Source organism: Drosophila sulfurigaster, chromosome 2R (genome assembly GCF_023558435.1).
Source record: "Drosophila sulfurigaster albostrigata strain 15112-1811.04 chromosome 2R, ASM2355843v2, whole genome shotgun sequence".
Taxonomy (NCBI): Eukaryota; Metazoa; Arthropoda; class Insecta; order Diptera; family Drosophilidae; genus Drosophila; species Drosophila sulfurigaster.
The window spans coordinates 35,818,405-35,845,289 of NC_084882.1; the positions used below are offsets into that span (position 1 = coordinate 35,818,405).

Below are 26,885 nucleotides of genomic sequence, written 5' to 3' on the forward strand. Positions count from 1 at the left end.
AATTGACATAACGCGTCGTCGAATGGTGTGCAAACCAATTCGCTGGGAACGATATTTGCATAATTCGATTTTAAAAGGAATCCATTAATCATTTATTACTTCCCTCGATGCGACATTAATATTTATTGCCTTAGTTTGCTTAGTTTTTTCATAAATCATATATAATAGTTAATATTTTTCTAGTACATTAAACACATCTATTAATGGCCCCCCTATAAAAAGGGCAAGTCGAAACACATACGACCATGCATACGGGACGCCTTACTCTCACTCTCGCGCTCTCCCATCATACACACGCACACACTAATACATTCAGTACACGCAGCCAGTAAGAGAGGGAGAGAGAGAGAAGTACGCGACTCACACACGTGCACTCTCTTAAACTCTTACTTTGGCTGTTGCTTTCCTGCCTTGACACTCTTCTTGCAATGCGTTGCTGGGCGCGGCGGGAAACAGGAGACCGTTTTTTCCGTTTTTTTTTTTTTTTAATTAAAAGCACGCAGCAACTACAGCGGCAGCGATGACTAATTTTTCTCAATGTAACGCACAACAAGTTGTTAACTGAAAATCAATGGGAAAAACTCACCGCCAAATGAGAGTAGAGTACGATGGGGGGCTGATTTTCAGGCCGGCGAACTTGGCAAACGTGCAGGAACGAACGATGTCGACGACGATGGAATTTTGCTTAAATTTCAAGAATTTCACACACACACACACGTACGGACGCACACGCACACGTACCCGCACACACTTGTACGCTAATGAACTGATCGACGAAACGACGCGCGAACTGTGAGTGCTGAGAATTTGTAGGAAACGTTTTGGTTTTGGTTTATTTAGCTTGTTGTGCGACGGCGGTTGCTGCTGATGCTGATGCTGTTGAGATGGTGATGATCACAATGAAAGCAATATTTTTACATTTAATTAACACACACGCAATACGATACGAACACACACACGCAGCACCCACGCACAGGAGGAGGAACCGAATCGAAGAACAACTAACAAATGATATCCGAAAAGAAAACGGCAGCAACAACGGCAACAACCATGCACAAGAAAGTCTAAAATGAAACTAAGCGGGAAACAAAAACAAAAATCCCAAAAGGAAAACGACGAAAGTGAGCGAGAGAGAGCATGCCATTTGCCATCCACTCGATGAGGTTGCCACAAAAGAGACGCCTCTATCAATGACGTCATTCGCGCAAAACGAACAGCGGCAAATAAAAGTACTTGGCATTGTGTACTTTTGATGAATCCAAGCCTTTCTTTATCAACTATTCAGTTAAACAGACATTTTCTTATTCGGCTTTTTGCAATCGGCGGCCAAATATGGCAGTTTTGACGTCACGTCTTGTGTCTCTTTGCGAGAGTCGCTCTCTCGCTCAGTCAAATTGGATAAAAAGAGCGAACTGTTTTCAGTGATATGGCAACGCGTAGCAAAGGTGGCCAGCTCATAAAGTAGATAAAAATGCAAGACAAAAAATACTAAAATACCAAACATGGCGGCATTATTTGAAACATGAAAAATGCATTTGTGGTAAATATGCAAATTCCTTGGCTAATTTACAAGTGTACTTGACGGTGCATAATTACATAAAAGTATGCGACCAACTGCTTAGTCAGTGTCTTTATAATCTGTAAGCTTGTAATTATGTATCTACTAAATGCCAAATCACGATGACAATTGTAACTAATCTTTCCTCTCTGTGTGTTGTTATCTTAATTAATCATCTAGTATTATTAATAACCAGGTAAAGCAATTACGTAAAACCAGCAAAAAAAAAAAGACAAGGCAAGACAAGAGTTTTTTCAATCTCGATTTTATTTATAAAATAAAAAACACATCTCTGTTGATCAAAAAAATCCAAAGAAATAATTACACACATATAAAAAATTTGTTATTTGCTTGCATTACCAAAATCGGTTATGATATATCATATATACATATATTTACATACATATCTATATATTAAGCTATGTGTGTGTGTGTGAAAGAGAGAGATAGATATAGATATAGATTGGTATAGATATATGGATACATATAACATATATTTTTGTGTTGTGCAATTTGGATTTCGATGACATGGATTAGTTTTCCTTTCTTAGAATTACACTTGGACTCCCTATGCTTATAATTAGTTCATTAATGTTACGTTTTCATTTATGTGGTACATTTAATTAATTTATGCTTGGTTCTTTCTTCTTCTTCTTCTCGGTATGTTTATTTATTAATTGGTTTATTGGTTGGCTGGCTGGCTGGCTGTTTGGCTAGCATTGTGGACGGCGAAGGCGAGGATGAGAAAATCGCCTTTTCTTCACTTGTTGCCCGCATTCACATTCACTCGCTGTCTCGTCGTGTTCGGATTTATGTTTGAATTGAGAGCTGGATTGCACATTTCGGTTGTGAATTTGTTGAACGTGTTTTGGAATCGATTCACACTGAAGGGTGAAACCTTCTTCGACGGCGCATCGTCGTCCTTCTTCACGTCGCCATTCGCATGTCCATTGGCCTTGACAGCGGATTTGTCCTGTGAATAATAATAGATTAGTCTCCCTCTCTACTAAGTGAGAACTCTTTAAACTCACCTTGCCATCGCGCTTCACGTAGGCACGCTTGTAGAAGTTGGAGAAGAGGAAGTAGAACATCACCGCGTGGGCGCCAATGAAGTAGGCAAAGCCAATGGGATAGTTGCAATCGTTCTTGAAGAACAACTGGAACGAGTGGACCATCACCATCACGAACTGGATCATCTGCATCACCGTCAGATACTTCTTCCACCACAGATACTTTTGCACTTTGGGTCCCATCGCAGCGAGCATGTAATACGCATACATAAAGATGTGCACGAATGTGTTCAAGAAGCCAAAGAAGGTCGAGTGGCCACCGGGTGTGAACTTGACGCCCCACCACACCGACACGGGCATAATGCCATGGTGGATCACATGCAGTGTGGACACTTGATCGTAACGCTTGCGCATCACAAAGAAGAAGGTGTCAAAGAACTCTGTGAACTTGGAGAAGTAATACCACCAGCAGCCATTGGCAGTCTGTAAAAGCGGAGGGAAAACATTTTAAATTAGTTAAAATATATTAAATATTGGTTAAATAAACGCTCAACTGCATTTTAAGCCACCACAGTGCGCATACGTAATAAATTCTAAGCTTAAGACTGCTATTCGGACAACTAATGTGCCATAGATGGCGCCACTTCGCTTCTAAGAACATTGTCACACAGCAGCTTAGACGCATCTTATGCATAGATGGCGCCACTGAGCGGCTTAGAGCATATTCGCAAAGCTGCTTTTACGCAACTTATGCGGCGCATTCTAAGCAAACACGCTATAGATGGCGCTAATAGCATTTTCTGTTTGCTTTGAAGCTGCTTTAACTCAACTGTTAAAATTCACAGTTTAGCTGAGAAATTAATTAATATTTCGGCGCAGACAAGTTAAACTCGTATCTTTAGAATCTCAGCAACACAATTAATGTCACTTATTGATAACTTATTGTTATGCTCAGCCAAAGAGCATATAATTATAATAAATTTAAAGCAAAGTATATCAGAATTAATGATGGCTTCCTTTTGCTGTATCAAACACTAAAATTGGCGCTGTATTCTTTTCACCAAATTATGAATCTTTATAATGCCATGCAAATTTTAAGCTTAGCCCAGAGAGAAAACACTTTCTATAGTCGTCAAGTGGACTAGGTTACAGCTTTTTCTAGATTGACGACACGTGAGAGAGAGACTTCATCTTAAGAACTTAAGGCTTAAACTTAAACCGGCCGGCATCGAATCGAATCTTTGCCATTGTCGTTTGTCATCGATTGATTAGCATAAGAAGAACCAGTCTGTAGTCTCCGTTATAGTCAAAAACTTAACAAAACGGGTTGACTTAATACATGCTATATAAAACTGGCACACTCTACAAACATTTGTGGTTTTTTATGCTTTCTGTTTTTTTGGCAAGCACGAGCATCAACTCTTCTCGCTATATATTGAATCGCTCATCATTGTTGTATAGTATATCTCTATCTCTTTCTGTATATATAACTCACCCGTATCGCTTGCGGTGAAAAGGAATAATCAACGGGCTCGCATCTCCAGTTATAGCCATTCAGCCATCCACCTATGCAAGACTATAAATTCCGAAAAGAGTGGAGAAGTGAGTATTGAGGTGAGAATTGCTCAGAGAACTTTTTTAGCTTACCTCGTAGAATAACCAGCTGCTGAAGAGAACCTGCGCCGCATTGTACACAATCAACACTTTGCGCAGCTCAAAGGGTTTTCTGTTCTCCATGAGTTTGGGACCAAGAACCTGGGATAGAAGAGAAGGGGAATATTAGAGAAATGTATGAAATTTGTTGAAGGAAAGAAACAAATTTTAAGGGAAAGTCTGGTAGCATAAAAATAATAATATTTGTGTCTTCCTAGCTTTTTATCATCCTTTTATACATTCGAAATGTGAAGAACATTTAAAGGGAATGTTAGAAATTTATCAGAGAAAGAAATAGCAAGAAAAAGAAGAACATTTAAGGGAAAAGTCTCCTAGAAGAAAATAAAACATATATCTATCTAAATAACTATACCTTGACTTGAAAGAAACGAAAAGAACAATTAAGGGGAATGTTAGTAATTTTTCAGACATGAAAATACAAAATATATCTAGCTTTCCAACTAACCCTATATCTCCCAGTAATGAGCTTAAAATTTGTGGCAGAAGGAAATAAAATATATAAGCTTTATAATCTAATTAAGCTCAAGAAAGGGGAGGCAACATTAAAGAAATAACTTAAGAGAAGATAATATAAAATGTATTTATTTTATCAATTCCTAAAGCTGCAATTCTTTATAAATTAAATTAGAAACGGAAAGAATTTATTAAATAATGAAAAACAGGATAAATTCCACATTCATTTGTGCTTATATTGTATGTCTGAATCAGCTTCTAAATCTATCTTCATCTACAACAACTAGTGTATTCAATATAATTATCTGTCTGATGAAGAAAAGGGTTAACTTATAAAAGGAAAAAATATAATATATGATATATAACTGAAAGAATTCTATGACTAAATCATCCTCATACATTTTTCATTATTTATAACTATGCTAAGAAATCAATCTGCATTTCTATGTTTCAACCATTCAAATAGAATTCTCATTATTTATGTCAATCTAATTTTGCATTCATTTTTATTTGTCTCAGCTCTTTGACTATCACATAATGTTATCTGTTGCTCGAAGAAAAGATTCTCTTGCACTCAAATGTCTTTTCACATATTACAGCAACTTTTTCTTTGCATATCTTTCTCTATGCACTTTCTGCATTTCTCTTTAGCGAAGCTTCACTTTAGACAGCCGCCGTTAGGCAGCCGCATTTGTCTATTGTGCGCACTGCTTTTAATTGCTTTTCTTCTTCTTTTTTTAAGTTAAGTTAAGAGGCGGTCTGTGATCACATGCGCTGTTCAAACAAAGGCGCGATGCTGCAATTATCGAATCAATCGGATTGTTGATTTTGGGACAAGTTCGTTGCCTAAGTCTTTTGTTGTGTGCGTGTGTGTTTGGCCGCTATGTGAAAGCCAGTTAAATTTTTAAATGATTACATGCATATGTATGTTATGTTGAGCTCAGCTCAGCTTGTTGAATCTGTATAAAACAGAAGAAAACAAAAATGTAAAGCAAACCTAAATAGAAATCGATTTTGGTTTTGATTTTGGTTTTGGATTTTTCAACTCTTTTGGAGATTTTTTGCATATGTAATTTTGGCCCACTTGGGTCAAAGATTTCAACATCGATCGAGCGAACGAACGAACGAACGAACGAACTAAACAGACAACTGGCTGATTGGCTTTGATTGTCGAATGGATTGACTGGCCCTGAACTTATTTCACCTGCCATTTTTTTGCCTCTGTTGTTTGCAATAAAATCTCAAAACTAGTTTCAGGACTGAGGCTGCGACTGAGGCTGGAAATGCATTCGTGTGGCAAGTGGATGATCATCAAATGGGATGATGCCTAGGTTGAATTCTAGAAGCATTCTTCTCTTAATGGCTGCGTGTTCATTTCGGTTTTTTCCCCCGAGATAATTATAGACAATGCTTCGGGTGTTTCCCCCTCGTTGAGAGAACGAAGATCGGAGACCGGAGAGTGCCACTTACCTTTACAAAGTACGCGTATGACAAGCTGATCGCTATCGTTGGGAACGGCGAACTCATGAGCGGATAGTCGCGGGTGCGCTGATCTGACTTGTTGTCCATAAGATCCCGCCAGCCATCGTAAAACTGTGAGAGGTATTCCTGCAAAAAAAAACAGACCATAAAATTAACAACCACATTGATAGCCAGATACAAAATAACATGCAAATCCATTAGCTTTGCTCAAAGCTATTGCTTAAGCTTAAAATTCAGCCTTGGTTGCTTGCTGCAAAAGGTTCAAATGTCAAATCAATATAAATCCACGTCACAACGTTGCAACATTCTCACGCCCCTTAATCTACACTGCACCAAAATCATAAATCACAATTTAGCTGCGGTGAATTATTCAACATTGTGGCTAAGAATTGACCAGTAACTAAATTTATGCATTATTTAAAAGTTTATAAAAGGAAAAGCAAGATAAAACACCTTAAATTTGGCATTTTTCAATAAAAAAAAATATAATTTTAACACACAATATATCAACTCTATATATAAACTACATTAATTTAATCATAATTCCTTTGTATTTTTTTAACTTTTTAACAAAGAATTATCCATTGACTTAATTTTTGCTATATTGAACATTTCAGCAATAAAATCATGTTTAAAATAGACATTTTTCAATTTAAGTTATAATTTAAATATCCCAACTCCATATACAAAAATAATCTATTCAATCCTAATCTGTGTTCTGTGGATTTTTTAACGTTGTAGAAAAAACTGTTCATTGATTCAACTTTTGCATTAGTTAACATTTCAGAAAAAGAAAAGAATGAATGTCTTAAAACAGTTTCAATTGCCTTTTTTTAATCTGCAATTCTAATTTAAGCAATCAACATCGCACCTCTATATAAGACATTAGTTTATTTTGAGGATTTTAGCAGAGCGTTATTTCAGAATATTTTAACAACAAGAATTGTTTAATTGATATTGATATATTTAGCAAATCAATTGTCGTATTTCAATTTAAATTGTGTATTATTTACATTTATAATTTTAAGAATTAACGAAAGAAAGCATTAATTCACTTAGACGCAATATATGTAGATATGTTTCTTATTATTCTTTTTAACATTTAAGCAAAGAATTATTTTAGAATTGTCTAATTGTGCATTTACGTAAATGAAATACTTATTTAGCAAGGTCATCTTTCATTGGCATATTTCATTTAATGTATAATATATATTTGCATTTATAATTTTAGCAATTCATTTCTCTACTTTATATTCGATGTACTTTGGAACACTTTCAATACAAAGTATTATTTTCGTAAAGAATAACAAGTTATCAAGAATTGTCAATTTAAACAAAAGGCAAAACATTTTCAATTGTCATAATTTAGTTTTAAATGTTCATTTGCATATCTAACATTAACAAATAAATACGCAACAATCTATTAATAAAATGGAATGAATACTTATTTTTAAACATTTCATCAAAGAATGGCGTATTCAAGTAAATAATATAATATAATTGCCATATTTAAATTTAAATTGTATTTTAACCATTAATAAAGATACTCCATATTAATAAAATATAATATAAAATTCAAGTATTTAGCAAGGAATTTTACATTCAAGTAAATAATATATTCGACAAAATCATTAAACTGTTATATCTATATTTAAATTAATAATAAATTTGGCAATAAAGATTCAATTGTCATATTAAAATTTAAAATGCATTACGCAAAATAAAATATATCTTTACTGTGTTTTTCTTTTATATATTTTAGTCATCAATTTATTTGATACAACCTACGCAACTTTATATATTTTATAAATATAATATAAATTTAATTTATTGAGTTCTAAACTCGATAATCAATATTAATAATAGCGTTTTTATTTGGTAAACATTTTTATTGGCTGTGAATTTAATTCAAATCCCACATCAAATCGAATAAGGTAAAAAATAATTTGTTCTCTATTTAAAAAAAAAACAAGTTCAATTGTTTGAGGAAATATGAGGTAATATCCTTAATTAGATGTTTTGTTGTTTATTTCAATAACAAAGAAATTATTTATTGCACATGTTTTGCAACTTGACATTCCTTTAAAATATATATTTTTGTTTTTTAAGCTGAATAAATTATTTTTGGGACAGTGTACATTCCGTTAGATTCGTCAATCTTTTGAGGCCCACGATCAAAAGGTTTTTGCGAGGAGAAGGCGGGGCAAGGGAGGCAGATAATTTGTTGGTTATTGTCTGGTTGCCAGCTGTGGTTGGCCTTATATATAATATTATGTATGTATATGCGATAATAATTACGTCCAAAGGTGGTTGCCACCTACCCAATTGATCTCAGGCATTTTGTTAACTATTTTGTGCAACATGAAACATTAAGAAAAATGCAAACCGGCTACGACAAAATTTGTGAGCAGATTTTGCGGAAAATTTTCCATATTGAATTTCCAACTACAAAATTTAATAAACTGGTTCGAACTTTTGCAATAGCCTTGGCACAAAGACTAATGAGCTTGGCGAATTAAATCGAATTGAATTGAATTGAATCAGGAAAGAACTTGTCTTAGATCTCCGATCATTGGAATGCAGCGTGCAAATTACAAATGTGTTTTTTCTATTTGTAATTTGTGTAATTTTTACAAAAATGAAAAATTAAACAAGTTATGCTAATGCTAATCATTGTAAATCAAGTGACGCTTTATAATTATTAATAATATAATTACCAAGTTTCTTCCCTTTCCCTTTTCCCCTCTCTTTCTCTCTCTAATTAGTTATAAATTACAGCGTGACTATAACGAAAGAGAATAGACTATTCTATACCCGGCAATTGGCTTTCTGCTCCGACTTCTCAGTCTATAATCAATTGGTCTGTAATCAACGCTCAATCTCCATGCGCAATTCGGCTTGTGGCGTATGCAATTATGAAATGGCAATTATTGAGTGTGTTCACTGTTGGTACACAGACATTTGCACTCACTGTTTGCCAATCATCAATATTGAAATTCAACAGCAAATCGTGAAGCTTCGCGAGAATGCAAACTGCATTTATTTTTGTTTTTCTTTTCTTGCTTTTTGTTCACCGTTTTTAGAGAATTTCCTGGTTCAGTCACAATACTAACTGCAGCCACTGTGGGCGTCTCATTGATAATCTGTAATCGCTGCTCTTTTATGGTGAAGTTATTATTTTTTCATACTCAATTTTGCAATGTATTGAGCCAAGAAAGCAAAAGTTTTCAGTTGCATTTTCAAATATTGATTTTGAAGTGTTATTTTAGTTTCTTCTAGATGCATTTTAAATATTATGTTTAGATGTAGAACAAAATCTTGAGAATAAAGACATTTATTTGTGTAATCAGATAGCTTCTTTCGTGATACATTCATTAAGCTCTAAGTACTCGAAACTTTAAGTAAATTGACACTGTAATAATATAATTTTTATGCATATTATTAAGCAAAGCATAAAGCTAGACACATTCTAAATATTGTTTTAGCTTTGAAATATAAAGTAAGGTGCTTCCTTGTAGTTACATGCTAAGTGTTAAACAAGTGTTAAACAGATTCTTTAGTATTAAAGTAATTCAATGTTTAGTTAAATTTGTTTCGTCTAGTAACATTCTAAAGATTTTTAGCTATTGAAGAAAGTCTTGAGAAATAATATACTCATAAAGCTTCGTTTTAATTAATGCACATTATAAATTCAATATGAATTCTTTAAGGTGTTGAACAGACTCTTAAAAATTAAAACATTCATTTAAATATGGTGTTTGTCTATAGAACAAGAGTCTGCTCTATAAATTAAGCAATTTATTTGTCTAGTCAGACAGCTTCTTTCTAAATATATTTTATATGCTCAAAATTGAAGTAAGTTTAAGAAGCTTGACAAAGCATAAAGCTAGATAAATACTAAATAATGTGTTGGTTTATAAAAAGAGACTTTAGAATTAAAGTATTAATATTTCTACTCATGAAGCTTCCTTATAGTTATATGGTAAATATTGTTTTTAGTGCTAAGCAGATTCTTTGCAATTAAAGTATTTATTTGTCTACTCAGACAGCATCATTCTTTATACATTCTATATTATACATTCTGCATTAAGTGCCTGAAATTTGAAGTAAATTGACACTAAAATAATATAATTATTAAGCTTAAGCTTAAATAGATATTCATATCTAACTAGAAAGCAGAATTATTGAGGAAATAAGTAATTAATGTTTCATAAAAACTTAACTCATTATAATTGAAATTCAACATTTCGAATTGGAAACTTTTTGAATGAACTTGCAACTACATTTATTTTAAGAAGCATAACTTAAGTAATGAGTTATTGTATTGCAATTCTTATTCTTTCTCTTTATAGTCTATAAAACGTTCAGAGTTCTAGTTGAATAACTCATTAAATGAAACTTCATAACATATTAATCCCTCTCAAAATTCTACTTCATTTTTTCATTAAATTAAATATCATATTTATCACTTATTTATATTCAGTCACAAAAATCACTTTGCACTTTGTAATACTTGTTTATTTTACATATTTAATTGTTATTCTTTGTTTATTCCCGACCTTGCTTTACTTTCTCAGCTGACTTTCGTTTTCTGCAGTCTCATTATTTGACTGATGATTGTGTGGTTAAGAATTCGACCTTGTTGAGTGTAAATAAAAAGGCCGTAAGCATTTTATAATTGTGTGTGGACTTTAATTGTTAGCACACTTTCAGCTGAGTGATTGAGTTTGCTTAACATTTCGAAACGTTGCTAATTTATCCTGGACTTTGTCTCCGAGTCTCGGACTCAGACTCAGACTAAGACTCAGTTGTTGCCTCATCTCGAGAGCTGCATTCGGTGGGCAGTCCACCTGTTGGCACAGCCCATTCATCTGCATGTCATGCTGAGCTCGAGCTACTCGATCAGTCTTTCAGTCAGTCATTTAGTCAGTGTGTGTTAGTCAAGCTGTCAGTCAGTTCAGTTAGTTGAGCCAAACAATGCCTATTTCTCTGTTTTCTGTTTGCGCCTCAAAGCGTTGAAAGCCAAGTCATGGCATTTGGCTTGCAGGTTGATTGTGCTAATGGTGTACAGTGGCTGCCATTAGGCAGTGTACTACCGAGGTGAAAGAGGAGAAGCCAGAGGGGGCAACTGTAATTACTGGCTGTAGAATCGCCACAAGTTGTTTTTCACAGTCATATTTTCATTTTCTTGCGAACACATTTTATTGTTATTGAAACGTTACGTGTGTGTGTGCGAGTCTGTGTGTGTTAGTGTATGTGTGTGTGTGTTTTGTGGGTGTGGCAAGACTGGTATTTAGTTAGGGCCATTGCAATTTGTACGCCAAGTGGGAGGATCTCAGCTGTTACATTGCGCATATCACGCATACGCACTGTGAACCAGCATGACTAGCAAAAAATACTGAAATACTGAATGTGTGTGACGCAATCTGTATACAGCCAGTGAAGCGTGTTAAGACCGACCTTATAACGAATTGTCACCCAGCAACTCATCATCACAGCATGATTCACCGCATCACAGACGCAGACGCAGATTGGATTGTTGATTGCATCTAATTACAAGAGATTTTCACTTTTTACGAGCCATGCGTGTTGCAAGCTGCTTTAATTAAATCTTTTTCCAAATTGCGCCCTAACAACAGCCAAAAAAATAATGGGCGAAAAGATAAAACAGCTTCCGCTGGCCAAGCAATATTTTCTCGTTAACAGTTTCCGCCTCAAAGTTAACAAGAACTTTGATAGAGAGTTGCTTCAGTTATGCTCTATAAAAAGTGCAGCAATTGATGGCAGTTGAAAAGAGGAAAGTCGAAGTGGAAACACTGAATACTAAACAGATCTTTAAACTAATTAAATGTTCAAAAAGATATGTAACTAAAGTAAGAAAGCCACAGAGGAGTGTGATCGACTGTGGGATACCCGCTACCTGTTGTGAATAAAAGCAAATACAGTGGGGTATTTATTTTAAAATATACCAAATTATGCTATATTTGGTATATTATAATATATGCTACATTCGAAATATTCCATATAGTGCAAAAATATACCATAGGTTGATATAATAGTATATTTAATATATTCAAATATACAAAATATACAACATATTAAACATAAAATACTAAAATATACCAAGGGCTATACTTGGTAGATTGACACACTTAAAATATACCACAGAATAGAAAATATACTACATACTAAACAGAAAATACTTAAATATACCAAGTGCTCTATTTGGTTTATTAGTAGACAAAATACTAAAAATATACCAAAGATTATATTTGGTAGATTGGCATAACCACATTTAAAATATACCACAGAGTACAAAATATACCACATACTAAACAGAAAATACTTAAATATACCAAGTGCTCTAATACTAAAATATGCCAAGGACTATATTTGTTATATTGACATAGTACTACATTCAAAATACGAGTATACCAGCTATTGACACTGATCAAGAATATATATAACATACTTTACTTTACTTTGGCTCCTTCTGCATGTTACATACATTTCCTGGAGGCACAAAGTTGTAATACCTTTCTACTCTATGGGTTGCGGATATAAAAATATAAAACTAGATTTCTTAGTTATTTAATATGTAAAAATATAGAACTAGATTTGATATTTAGTTAATATATCAACGTCATCAGCTCAAATGTCATTTAATTGCACAACTCAATTTGTTATTTATTTATGCACTTATGCAGCTGACGTAGGTCAGTTACAAGCGATCGATCCACTGACTGCATTAATTTGCCATTCTTTATGTCACCGATACGCAGCGAGGAAAACTACTCGCGACATTAATCTCGATGTCAGGTTATTAAACCAGTTTAATAAACGCTTTTCACACGCGTCAGATTACGGCTTAAATAATATACATTTAACTGGCATTTAACCGCAGCTGCAATTACGCTTAATTGTTTGTCTTTCGCTCTGCCTTTCAGCACTTTGTGCATTTCCGTGTGGTTCACTTAGAATCGCCTTTTGGGGGCGTGTCTCGGGCCCCCAAATATGTCAATTTGTTCCAAAACGGAAATCACAGCTCGTTAGCTCGATCGATCAATCACAGCGAGTCGAATCGATCAGACTTAGCTAACAGCTCTGTTTGTTTGTACAAATCTTTTTATCGCGAGCAGCACAAAACAAAAGACTTAAGACACAAACTTGACCCCCTCCAGGCACAGATTATAGGGTATACATTCAGTTGGGGTCTGCTATGCGTGGGTGTCATAAGGAAATATAATGCAAAGTCATTTGAGGCCTTTTTTGCGAGTTACGCAGTTTTTTTTTTCTCGCGTTTTGCTTTTTGCATTTCTTTGAAGCAATCGCATCCGTATTAATTGATCGCACATGTTGGCACTTGTTTTAATGGTTGTTGTTTTTGTTTATACCCGTTACCTATAAGGTAGAAGTGTATTATGCCTCCAGTAAATGTAGGCAGAAGGAAGCATCTCCGACTCTATAAAGAATATTTATATAGTACATATTCTTAATTTGTCCATTTGTCTGTCTGTCCGTCCGTATGAACACCTATCATATGTAGATCTCAGAGACTATAAGAGATAGAAATATACTTCATTCCTAGTTAATAGGGGTCTTAGTTGGTTTGTCTGATAAACTAGTATATTTTCGAACTATATGGTATATTTTACACTCTATGGTATATTTTACACTCTATGGTATATTTTGTACTCTGTGGTTTATTTTACACTTTGTGGTATATTTTACACTGAATGTTCTGTTTTGCACTCTATGGTATGTTCTTCATTGTATGGTATATTTTGCTATCTATAGTATTTTTTACACTCTATGGTATATTTGGTACTATATGGTATATTTTGCACTCTGGTATATTTTGTATTCTATGGTATATTTTGCACTCTATGGTATATTCTTCATTGTATGGTATATTTTGCTATCTATGGTATTTTTTCCACTCTATGGTATTTTTGCACCCTATGGTATATTTTGCACTCTGTGGTATATTTTACACTGAATGTCGTACTTTGGATTCTATGGTATATTCTTCACTGCATGGTATATTTTAATCTCTATGGTATTTTTTACATTCTATAGTATATTTTGCATGTAGTATTATATCAATATACCAAATATAGTATTTGGTATTTTTTTAGTATTTTGTGGTATATTAATTTAGTATATCTTTAAATTAATACAACACTGCTTTGCTTTTGTTCACAATGGGTATTTCACAGTCGAGTGTGCTTGTTGTTGTTGTTGTTGCCATTGCTGTTTCACCGCTAAGCGCTAATGAGGCAACTTTAAATGCTTCGCGCATTGCGCAAAACTGTTTTCTAAACTTTGTTTACTTTTGCGTGTTTTCGTGTTCTTTTTCTGTCATTGCGCAATTGATTTAGATTTATTTTATACACTCAATTTACTCATTAAATGCACTCGATTCCACATCTCGACTACTGGGTGGGCCTCCCATAAAATTGACAACAATTGACAGGCCAACAAAATTATTGAACATTTGTAGGCAAAAGGCATCAGGCACAAAAATATTTCTGATGCGGTTTGTTGAACTTAAAAGACTCTATTAAAATTGACAAAAATAAAAGACAGATAAATGAAACCGGTCGGGACTAAACTTAATTATAGTTAATATATGTTATGAGCGAACTGAGGCCAAGGCGTTTTTTTTTTTCTGTCTGTCTCGATGGAAATTTTGAGCCACAAGTTCTGGCCAAACAAAAGCTCGCTCTTTAGAGTGTTTACATATATATATTAATTAAGTCGTATATATAGAGACATACTAATATCTATTTGCCGCTTTGATTTTGCCGTTTCATGCTGACGCTTTGCTTTGCTTTAAGTTTCGTTCGATTGTCAGAATTTTCGCCAATTGCTGTTGCCGCTTTTGGCCACGCATTTGCTTGGACTTTGAACAGCTTCGAGCGCGCGAAATGTAATTTTTTTTTTCTTTGCCTTACATAAGCTGGTCAAGAGAGGAGAGGGAGAGAGGAGGGGGCGCAGCTTGCGTAAGCTTCGGGCAGCATCTCATGTCTTGACCCTTTTTTTTTCTTTCATTTGCTTTTCGAGTTGTGGCTTTCTTTGGTTCACACGCGCAGCGCCAAATGCTTTCCCAAAAAAAAAGTGACCACAAAAATGCTTCCGTCAGCGGCAAGTGTAAAAAGGTATTTGTAATTGTTGTTGTTATGGTCGTTGTCATAGTTGTTGCTGCTGCTGTTGCGCGTTACATTTTAACGCTTCATTATGCGCCATCAGTGCCTCAAAGAGATATAGAGAGACAGACGCAACTTTGAAATTTACTATGTCAATGATTGAGACTGATGCGACTACAACAACTTCAGCTTGAAGTTCCTCCTCCTCTTTCATGACTCTAGACAATGGCTGTTTTGTATTAGCTATGCCCAAAATGAAGCCTTGGCTTCAGCTAATTGCTGCGCTAAACTGTGACTCTGACGCCTTAATCATTCCCAATAAAAACCCAGCAGCTTTTTCATTGTCAATGTGCTTAAATCGACAAAAGTTTCCACACACTTAAAACTCAGACTCAAGCTCAAGGTGATTTCCCCTTGGATTGGATTTATTATTACAGCATTTCAATTGATCAACACACTTCAAGAAGTGATTAAGGTTAAAGCGTATTAAGTTGTCAATAGAGTGGAAAAATGTGGCGAATAAATCAAATTGTTATTCAATAAATGACAGCAAAGTGGAAAAATTAGAATATCGATCTAATAAGGAATTGAATAAAGAAAAATGAAATAAGTATCTATAGGAAGATATTAGAATATTCTCTAATAAGGAGTGGAAAAATATGAAATAAATCTGTATTGAAAGAATAAAATTAGAATATCCATCTAATAAGGAATCGATTAAAGAAAATGGGAATGGAAAAATATGAAATAATACAGAAAGCTGGAAGCAAACTCACAATAAGTATTAGCATATTAACAGACATTCTTACTGTAAGAACTTAAGATTCAATGGAAGATAGTTAAGTATAATTACTGAGGAGGTGCTCAAAGAAAATATGGAAAGTTTACAACTAATATCCGCATTAAGAATTAAATTGTTGTGAATATAGAAACGCTCAATTATTATTTGCATATTTACAGACATATTTAAACCAGGAAAAAAAACTTTATATTAGAAAGAAGATTGGGAAATATAATTGCTGTGTAGAAGCTGAAGAAAATATTGAAAATTTCAGCGTTTAAAATAATAATTATCTATACAAAGTGGAGAATTGAGAAATGCTTCATTAGTACTAGAATATTTACGGATTTATTTATGGAAAAACTTTACATTAAAGAGATGATTGCGGTAAATAATTGCTGCATTTTTGTTTGAAGAACAGTTGAAGAAAAGTATGACAATTTTTTAGGGAATTTTCGTGACTAATAATAATATTGTATAATAAAGAGATAGAGTAAGAATAAATTACAAAATTTAATATAAATATCTATTGAAAGTGTAAATATTTACAAACATATCTCTACCTAGAAAAGCTATGAGATTTTAGATTGTCGAAGAAGATGTTGAAATATAATTGCTGCATTTTAAATCATGATTTTCTGTATTTTTATTACTTAATTTATATGAGAAGCTCATGCCAATTAATGGCCAATTTACAATAAATATTTCTGACTAATAAAACAATTTCAATACATAAAAAATAACTAGCTAAATCTTGTCAGCAATTAAAATAAGTTTATTCAACTAATCGTGTAATTTCTAAGCGAATTCAAGAGGCTTAAGCTGAAGCAAATGATGGCAAGTTTTTCAAATAATATTTGTGACTAATAAAAAAAACTTGAAATACATAAAAATAACAAGCTATAAGAAATCAGCCATTAAAATAAGTTTATTCAACTAATCGTGTAATTTCTAAGTAAAACTTAAAAGCAGAAATATCCACTCAATAATAATCTGAAAAAGGCATAAAACCGTCAAGAGCCTATAAATGGTGAGTAACTATAAAAAAAATCTTTGAGATGAAGAATTCAAACGACATTTATGATGAGTAATAGAAATAGCCCTCAGATTATCTTCTTGTGTGTGTGTGTTATATTGACACTTGGCAAGCTCATGAAATATTAATAGACCCTAGAGAGGGTCTTAAAGGTAACAGCAGCCAAATGTATGCAAAGTTGAGGTCGAGTCGAGTGTCACCTTGGTCAATGCCAAGAGCTTGACGAGGCGACGCACTAAAAAAGCAACAAAGGTTGAAGATCGACTGCAGTTTAAACAAGTAAGAAAGCTGCAGTGGGATGTGCTTGACTGTGAGATACTTGCTACTCATTTTTTATAAAGCTATATACTTAAAATATACCAAATTCATATACCAAAAATACTGAAATGTACTATGGTTGGTAGATTAATATAGTACTACATAGAAAATATACCATAAAGTGCAATATATACCAGATTGTCAACATAATTAATATACCAAACAAGTAAGAAAGTTACAGTCGAGTGTGCTCGACTGTGAGATACCCGCTACCCATTTTTAATAAGGGCAAAATATTGTGGTATTATTTTCAAAATATACCGAAAATACTAAAAAAATACTAAAAATATACCAAATGGTATGTTTGGTATACCGATACAGCACACCATTCAAAATATACCATAGACGGCACAATGTACCAGATTGTCGGCCAAAGCAACTAAGAGCCCTAGTAAGTGGGCGTTTTTGCCCATACAAAAGTATTTCTTTAATAACTTCCACAATTTTTATCTGATCGCAACCAAATTTTCAGGAATCATAACTACTATAGTAATTATACTATATACCAAAATTCACAGCTCTAGCTTTAAATTTACGCTTGTTTTTCGATTTTTTTTTGGTTTGCGGGGGCGGAAGTGGGCGTGGCAAAAATTTGAAACAAACTTGATCTGCGTGCAAACATAGCAAATACTGTCGAAAAAAAATTATAGCTCTATCTCTTATAGTCTCTGAGATCTAGGTGTTCATACGGACAGACAGACGGACACACAGACGGACAGACGGACAGACACACAGACGGACAGACGGACATGGCTAGATGGTCTCGGCTGTTGACGCTGATCAAGAATATATATACTTTATAGGGTCGGAGATGCCTCCTTCTGCCTGTTACATACATTTCCTGCCGGCACAAAGTTATAATACCCTTCTACCCTATGGGTAGCGGGTATAAAAATACTAAAATATACCGAAGGTTATATAAGGTATATAGATCGAGTACTGCATTAGCGTAGTGCATAAAATATACCATAGCTCATAAAATATACCAAATTGTCAACTTAAATAATATACCAAATAATACTATAATATACCAAAATCTATATATGGTACACAAATTGAGTTCTACATTCAAGATATACCAAAGAGTAAAAAATATACTGCATAGACTGCAAAATATACCAAATTGTCAACTTAATTAATATACCAAAAAATACTATAATATACCAAAATCTATAATTGGTATATAAATTGAGTTCTACATTCAAGATATACCAAAGAGTAAAAAATATACTGCATAGACTGTAAAATATGCCAAATTTTCAACACATTATTTGCTGCATCTACAAAGTTATAATAACCTTCTACACTATAGGTATCGGGTATTAAAATATATTTGTTATTAAAGATACAAGAAAATGTTGATGATTGTTGAAAGCTTAGCTAATCGGGAGATGCATATGCAATAAATCAAGCAAACATAATAGATCAAGCGCAGCTTACAGAAAGTCAACAAAATGTAATTAAATTATCAATAAAATGTGAAAAGACAATGCCTGGCAACATTATTACTATTACTTCTATTATTATTATTACTATTATTGTTAACACTTTACAACATCTGGGCAATTAATTAAATCGAGACAAGTCCCAAAAAACTGACACAGACTGCAGACGGCCATAAAAAATACGAGTTTCAAATGCAAAGCGCTGCGATGCTGTGACTGAGACTGAAACTGAGGAAGACAACAACATCGCGATGAAGATGACGATGATGATGATGATGATAAAAAGGTGTTGATCCGATGGCAACAACGATGGGGCAACAATGTCTGTTCATAACACAGACACAGCACATACTATTTCTCTTTACAAGGCCAACCAGACCAAGTCCAAGACTTGCTTACAGAGCTCTCTTTGGTTTCTTTTTTCTTTTTTGCCAACCTCAAACTCTTACGCTGAAATTTATCTGAATGGGATTGCGATTATGCGAATGGAATGGGAATGGGAATGGGATGCTGCTCTTCTTCTTCTTCTTCACTCTTCTTCGCTCTCATTGCATTTGATTTATTTTAATGAGGCTAGCGGCAAAGCCTTTTATATAAGTCCGCAGAACTGTCATCTGCCACCGCGGTGACCGGGGCGGCACTAAGCAATTTGCCATGCCATAAAAAGAAAATAATAATAAAAAATAAATACGCGCGCCAGCTCGAATATTTGTAAATCCGTGTAATTGAGGCAGCCGAAAAAAAAAACACTTTTACTTTCCCTCCTCCTCACTCCCTCCCCAACCGGAAACTGGTTTAAAACTACAACCGATTGATAAACAAAAATTTTAAATTACCAACTGGAGAGGCGAAAAAAAATAAAGGTGAAATAAAAATACTTGTCGACTCGTGTCGCACTTTTTTTTTGTTGCTCCCTCTTGCGGTTATTTAAGACAAAAATTGCTGCGCTTTGAATAGACGTAATAAAATGAAATGGAATGAATATATTATATGTTACTAAAAATATACCAAATTAATATACTGAAAGTATACTGAGGGCTATATTTGGTATATCAATTGAAAATATATAATACTAACAATAATACCAATTTAATATACCCAAAAATACTAAAATATACTGAGGGCTGTATTTGAAAATGTAGCAAGGAGTACAAAATATACCAAAGGGAACAAAATATACTTGATTATCAATTTGTGTTAAAATTGGTTAAAATTAATTTATGTATACTAAAAATATATCAAATTAATTTACCAAAAAAATACTGAAACTAAGAGCTATATTTGGTATATCGATACAGTACTGCATTGAAAATATACCATGTATATACTAACAATAATAACGAATTAATATACCGAAATTCTAAAATATACTGAGGGCTGTATTTAAAAATGTAACATGGAGTACAAAAATATACCTGATTATACCTGATTAATTTATGTATACTAAAAATATATCAAATTAATATACCTACAAAAATACTGAAATATACTAAAAGCTATATTTGGTCTTTCGATATAGTACTACATTGAAAATATACCATATATAGTACAAAATGTACAATAGAGTAGAAAATATACCATAGAATATAAAATATACCATATTTTCAATTTGGGAACATTTTTTAATCAGCCAAAAACACTTTTACTTTTCCTCCTCCCTCCCAACCGGAAACAGGTTTAAAACTACAATCGATTGATAAACAAAAATTGTAAATTACAAACCGAAGAAAAAAGGTGAAATAAAAATACTTGTCGACTCGTGTCGCAGTTTTTTTTTTTTTTGTTGCTCCCTCTTGCGGTTATTTAAGCAAAAATTACAAATTAAAGACAAAAATTGCTGCGCTTTGAATAGACGTAATGAAACGAAATGAAATGAAATGAATTGTGGAACCTGCACAACATAAAAATCAATTTATAGGTCAAGTTGAGCGCAGTCGCTGTTGGGTGAATGTGTGTGTGTGTGTGTGTGTGTAAGTGTGAGTGTGCAACTCGCTTTTTTCGAAGCCGAAAATTCAGGTTCAGCTCTTGTGACTTTTACTCGAGTCTCGAGTCTCAAGCGGCATCTCTGTCTAATAAGACGAATTATGCAACCGCAGCCGCAGACATGGAATGGTCCGAAACACACTCACAGAGTCATACACACATACACATACACCCAACACTCACACACACACACATAAGACAGAAATGGCTTTAAGCAAATGCAATTAGCTTCCCATTAATTTGAGCCACGATTTGTGTAATCAAAATAAAAGAGAAAAAAATTAAAAGCAGTCAACACAGACGCTCGCTTTTTTCGCTTATGCTGCACTCGCTTGTGGGTCAAGTTGAAAATGCAACACGAGCTGCACAACATTCACATTCACACATTCACATTCACCAACACACACACTTACACACACACATTCACATTCGCTGCAACGAAAAAAGTCGCGAGCGACTTGCGCGCTGTTTAAGTCGCGTCTTTCAGCGCGATTTCATCATCGCGAAGTCGAAACCGCTTTGCGGCAACATTTGCTGCAACAAATGAAATCAAGAAAATACATCTTGTCGCTGGTGGCTGCACTCGTAAACTCGTAAACACAGCATTGAGAGTCACAAATCGCGTTAATTTGGCAATCGAAATGGACGCTAGACGCGTTGTTTAGCCTAAAATAGCGAGTAATTGGTGCAAGACCCCCTCGTTTTATTATACCCGCTAGCCATAGGGTAGAAGGGTATTATAACTTTGTGCCAGCAGGAAATGTATGTAACAGGTAGAAAGAGGCATCTCCGACCCTATAAAGTATATATATTCTTGATCAGCATCAATAGCCGAGACGATCTAGTCATGTCCGTCTGTCCGTCCGTCCGTATGAAACACTGGATCTCAGAGACTATAAGAGATAGAGCTATAATTTTTTTTCGTCAGCATTTGTTATGTTTGCACACAGATCAAGTTTCATTCAAACTTTTGCCACACCCACTTCCGCCCCCCGCAAATCATAAAAAATAAAATAACAAGTTTAATTTTAAAGCTAGAGTTGAGAATTTTGGTATATAAAATAAATACTTTAGTAGTTATAATTCCTGAAATGTTGGTTGCGATCAGATAAAAATTGACGAAGTTATTAAAGAAATACTTTTGTATGGGCAAAAACGCCTATTTACTAGGGCTCTTAGTTGCTTTGGCTGACAATCTGGTATATTGAGCCGTCTATGGTATATTTTGAATGTGGTACTATATTGATATACCAAGTATACCATTTGGTATATTTTTAGTATTTTCGGTATATTTTGAGAAAAATACCGCAAAATATATTTCTTTTATTCAAAATGCGTAGCGGGTATCTCACAGTCGAGTACACTCGACTGTAGCTTTCTTACTTGTTGTTGCCCTCTCACTGTTTCTGCGTTTCAAGTTGCCTTTTAGCATGTGGCATATGACATGTGGCATGTTTGTAGTCAAGTGCAGCGTTGCACCTGCAAATACTTCACAGAAGGTGCGTAATCAAGTTCCACACTCCAGTTTCAGTTTCAATCGCACATCAATTCGTTTGAGATTTTATTTGGCAATAGAGCAAATTCGAGTTTTATTTTTATTTTCGCATATGCAAATAAACTTTATGTTAAACATTTCATGTTCGCGTTCTTCACTCTGTGATTTGTTAATAATCAACTTTTGTGCTTTTCTGCTCAACTCGTATTCAAAACAGCCGATTCATTGCACTCACAATCGCACTCACACTTCTCAAATGCACACTCAATTGTTTATTTACGAATTGCAGTCGATTTGGAAACACAAACGATGACATTTCAATTTGCTCAATTAGCGCAAACTTCAGTTACTCTATCGAGTATTGCAATCATTCAAACATTCCTATAATTTTCCCGTTTTTTTTTGTTAATCCATAAATTACGTATGTTATGTTTTTTTGGTGTATGCTTAAGAACCGGCTAACACCTTGAACGCCTTAATCGTTGATTCAACAACCTCCATACACATACGATTTATGCGGCTTTAAGCATTATATTTGATACTTTCACAAAAATAATTTAGCTCACGAGTGCGATTTATTGAAACGAATGTTGTGGAAATACAACTCAACTCAATATTCAACTTTTATGCCATTTGTTGTTTATAAAATTCTTTTTCCTTCCATATTTTGTTCACTTAAATAAATTTGCGTATTGAAAAAAATGTATTAGAGTTTAAGTAAAAATATCTTAAAGTTTCCCCAACGAATTAAAATTATATAAATTCTTTCAGAGGAAATAAATTGAATGAATAGGAACTATTAATCCTTCATATAATTAAATACAAACAATTTAGCTCAATTTATTGAAATGTAAGTTGTAGAAATACTACTGTAGAATTGAAAAGATATGTCTTTATTTAGACATCAACTCAATACTCAACTTTTGTGAGATTTGTTTTAATAAATTCTTTGTTTCCTTAAATAAATTTGTTTATTTGAAAAATTTATTAGAATTAAAGAAAAAAGATCTTAAAACTTTATTAAACGATTCAAGTTTTGTTTGGGAAAATAAATTAAAAAAAAATAGAATTTATTGTTCCTCTAAGTAAATTTTTTTATACAAATGCCTTTGAAGGAATATTATTTATTTGAAAAAATAATAATTCCTTAATGTATTTGAAGGAATAATAACTACTATTAGCTTGAAAAAGTGTCTTATGGAATGAATTAAACGAATATTATAATTTTATAAGTTTTTCAAAGAGTTTAAGTAAAAAGAGATCTATAAAAATTAATACAAAATGAGTGACATTAACTCAATTTCATACTTCAATTATGCTCTCTACACTTTGAACATAAAGCGACGCATGTAAACACGTTTTAACGATAACGATAACACGATAATTTCCCTAATCTTAAATGGACAGTAATTGAATTACAAAAATGGGACTCACTTCGATCGCAACGCGATAAGAAGCCGCAGTTAGCGTCAGCGTCAGCGACATCGACATCGACATCGTCATAGCACACACAATCACACACACACACACGCGTGTTTTATTATTATTTGGAGAAAAATCCAAAGCAAAAACAAAAACACAACTTATCAGTTAGTTTTTTTAGCACTTGAGCGCGATATAGACTCGCGACAGCAACAGCAACAGCGGCAACTACAACGCTTCTACTATTCGAGCGTCTACACGACTAAAAGAGTTAACTCTTTGGACACACACGCACACTAACACACGCACACACTTGTGTATACAATTGATGTAGAAAATAGGCTGACGAAGGCACGCATTTCGATTCAATGTCAGACAATAAACCTTTGGCCAAATTGCACTATTATTTTGCAATATGCCGCGAATGCAGCGTCTCCTAGTTGTTGCCGTCTCTCTCTCTCTCTCTCAGTGTGTGTGAGTGTAAGTGCAATATCAAGCATACGCCGCGGTGTGCAAACAAAAGCGCACAACGCGAGTCACATGCGACAGAAACAGAAACAACAACAACAGCTGCTGCTGCTGCTTATCGCACTCTCTCAACAGCTGAGCGTCGCAGTCGCAGTCGACGTCGACGTCAACGTCAACGCACTGCGCTCTCTCTTCCATTCTCTCTCTGTTCCTCGCTCAGTTGCAGCTTGCAAGCAAATGGTTTGATTAAAATCCATTTTTATTATCAATTGTGCTGGCCTAGTAAATGGCGCAGCTTTAAGTTTACATTTTATTTGGCGTCGTCAGCGCGTCTTGACAAATTTTCGGCTTTTCAGTGTCAAAAAAAAGAAGCGCAAAAAATAGTGTAAAGCTGTAATCATAATAATAATAATAATAATAATAATAATAATATGTAAGTTGTGCAAGAAAAACACACACAGCAAAGAGAAAATGAGCCAAGGATTTGAATACAAAATAAATGCTGCAATGGGAGCTGTTTTTTTTTTTTGAAGCTGTGGCTAATGTCCAACCAAAAGCACCAAAAATTTTTGTTGTCTTTCTTTTATGTTGTGCTTTTTTTTCCTCATTTTTATTGTAGTTGTTGTATTTGCAGCTTCACTGCTGAATGAATATAAAAATCATGGGATTTCTACACCAACCAACCAATGATGAGTAAAAAGAAGAAACGAAATGAAAGAAAAGACAAGCGAAGCAAAGCGCAAAAGGGGCAAAAACAATGCAACAGCAGCCAAAGCAATCACTTGTTGTTGTTGTTGCTGTTGTTGCAATCGAGGAGATCCAATTTGCTGGGGATGCGACTGTTAACTGGCCATGAAACAATATCCATTTCATTTCAGTTCATTTCATTTCATTTCACTTGCCAATCTCGAATCACCTGCAAAATGCTCGTAATAAAGCCAAATGTGGCAACTTTATCCAGTTATCCAGTTAAGTGATTCAAGGTCAGCTGCAACTCCGTTGCATTTCCGTAAGAAATGTTGCCAATCCAGCTACAAACACATACATATATATCTGTGTATATAGTAACAACCTCGCAGCTTCACAGTCACTTCACGGCCTTCACTTCAGTTCGAGCAACCGATGGAAATCAAAATCAAATTGCAGCGCTTGCAATATGATCATATTTTTTTTCTTTTTCTTTTTTCTTTTCTTAAAGTTCAAGTGCGAATGTCTTTAGCAAAACAGAAGAACAACAACACGAAAGCAGACAGCACAAAAAAATCAAAGTCGCATAAAAATTTCATAAAAATCACAAAAAGAACAGAACCCAAAAAAAGGTAGAAAAAGCGAAGAAAAGCAAACAAACTTGGAAAGTTCTGTGCGCTGCAAAATGTGCAATAAAAGACATTGAAAACTGCGGAAAATTTGTACTTGATAAATATTATATGAACTGTTTTTTCTTTTCTGTTTGTATTCGCGTTCTTCTGAATTTGAAGAAACCAAATACTTGTGGCTTTTTTGCCACAACGTCACAATTAACATAGTTGAAGAATTTCCCCACACATGATATTTTCGATTAGATTTTTCGACACTTACCATTTTGGTTGAGATAATTTAACTCCTTTCGCTCTGATTTTGTGCAATGTGTAGTTATTAACAATATCACTTATTCACTTTTGTGGTTACACTATTATTATCCTTCAGCTTGCATTGGACTTTAATACTTGTAATTGTTGTTGAATAGTTATTGTCTTTTATCGTTTATCGTTTATCGAACACGCGCACCACTCAAAATATTAAGAAACAGTTAGACAGAGAGAGAGTGTCTTAGAGTCACACAGTCACAAATCGAAATCACTTAATTTTCGTCGTTTTCTTCGTTAACTAAAATCACAGACTCGTAATATTATACATGTATGTATGTATGCTCGTGTAACTCCCGTAACTCTGGCTGGCCAACTGAGCAACCAAACTCTGTTGCTAAAACTGCTGCTCGCCTGATTTTGCTATCTCTATCGAAAATCTCGTATAGTATATCGTGCGATATCTCTGTCTCCAGTAATAATATCTCAAGTCTGTATCTCAAGTCGGTGTTTGGACTCGACCGGGACTGTGATGTGATGTTGTTGGTTGTGGAGAGCGTACGTTTAACCATTCAAATCAAAAACACTGAAATAAGTTTGATTTCACGCTGCCGCTTTACTTTTATACGAGCCCACACGACGCCGGCAGCGACGTCGCAACGTCAGCGTCGGCGCAGACGTTTTTCGGTGAGCGAAGCGAAGCTTTTGATAAATTCTGAGCGCAGTTTTCAACGCACACATGCACACGAGAGCCGACACACACATACAGCATGGCAGCTGTCAGCGTTAATGTTAATGTCTCTGCATGTCTGCGCGTGAAAGTGTGCGTGTGTTTGAGAGTGACCTGTCTGTGTGTATGTGTGTGTGTGTGCTTGTGAGCGCATGCTCGGCCGCGCTCTCTGCATAGTCCGAGGCTGCGTTTTTCGGTAGCTTCGCTGCGGCACGACGCGTCGGACAAGGATGCTGCTGCGCACTGCGCAGTGCCGCATTCGACTTTGAATTGTGAGCTGCGTTTTGAGCTTTGCGACTTGTTCGTCGGCCCTTTT

At 34.5% G+C, this 26,885-nt stretch overlaps 1 protein-coding gene across 2 annotated transcripts; it reads right to left on the reverse strand.

The window, feature by feature from the left end:
• Nucleotides 1–1,823: 1,823 nt before the first annotated feature.
• On the reverse strand, nt 1,824–26,432 carry LOC133839005 (elongation of very long chain fatty acids protein 7). Of its 2 annotated transcripts, none has more exons than XM_062270294.1 (6): nt 23,819–23,896; nt 6,166–6,303; nt 4,216–4,323; nt 4,064–4,144; nt 2,590–3,051; nt 1,824–2,531 (listed from the first exon to the last, which is right to left on the reverse strand). In XM_062270294.1, the coding sequence occupies exons 1-6, from the start codon at nt 23,885–23,887 to the stop codon at nt 2,319–2,321; spliced, it is 1,071 nt and encodes a 356-aa protein (XP_062126278.1). In that variant the 5' UTR covers nt 23,888–23,896; the 3' UTR covers nt 1,824–2,318. The 2 variants fall into 2 exon arrangements, with proteins under 2 accessions (XP_062126278.1, XP_062126279.1); XM_062270295.1 differs by lacking the exon at nt 23,819–23,896 and adding an exon at nt 25,853–26,432 and having other exon boundaries at nt 1,825–2,531.
• Nucleotides 26,433–26,885: the final 453 nt, after the last annotated feature.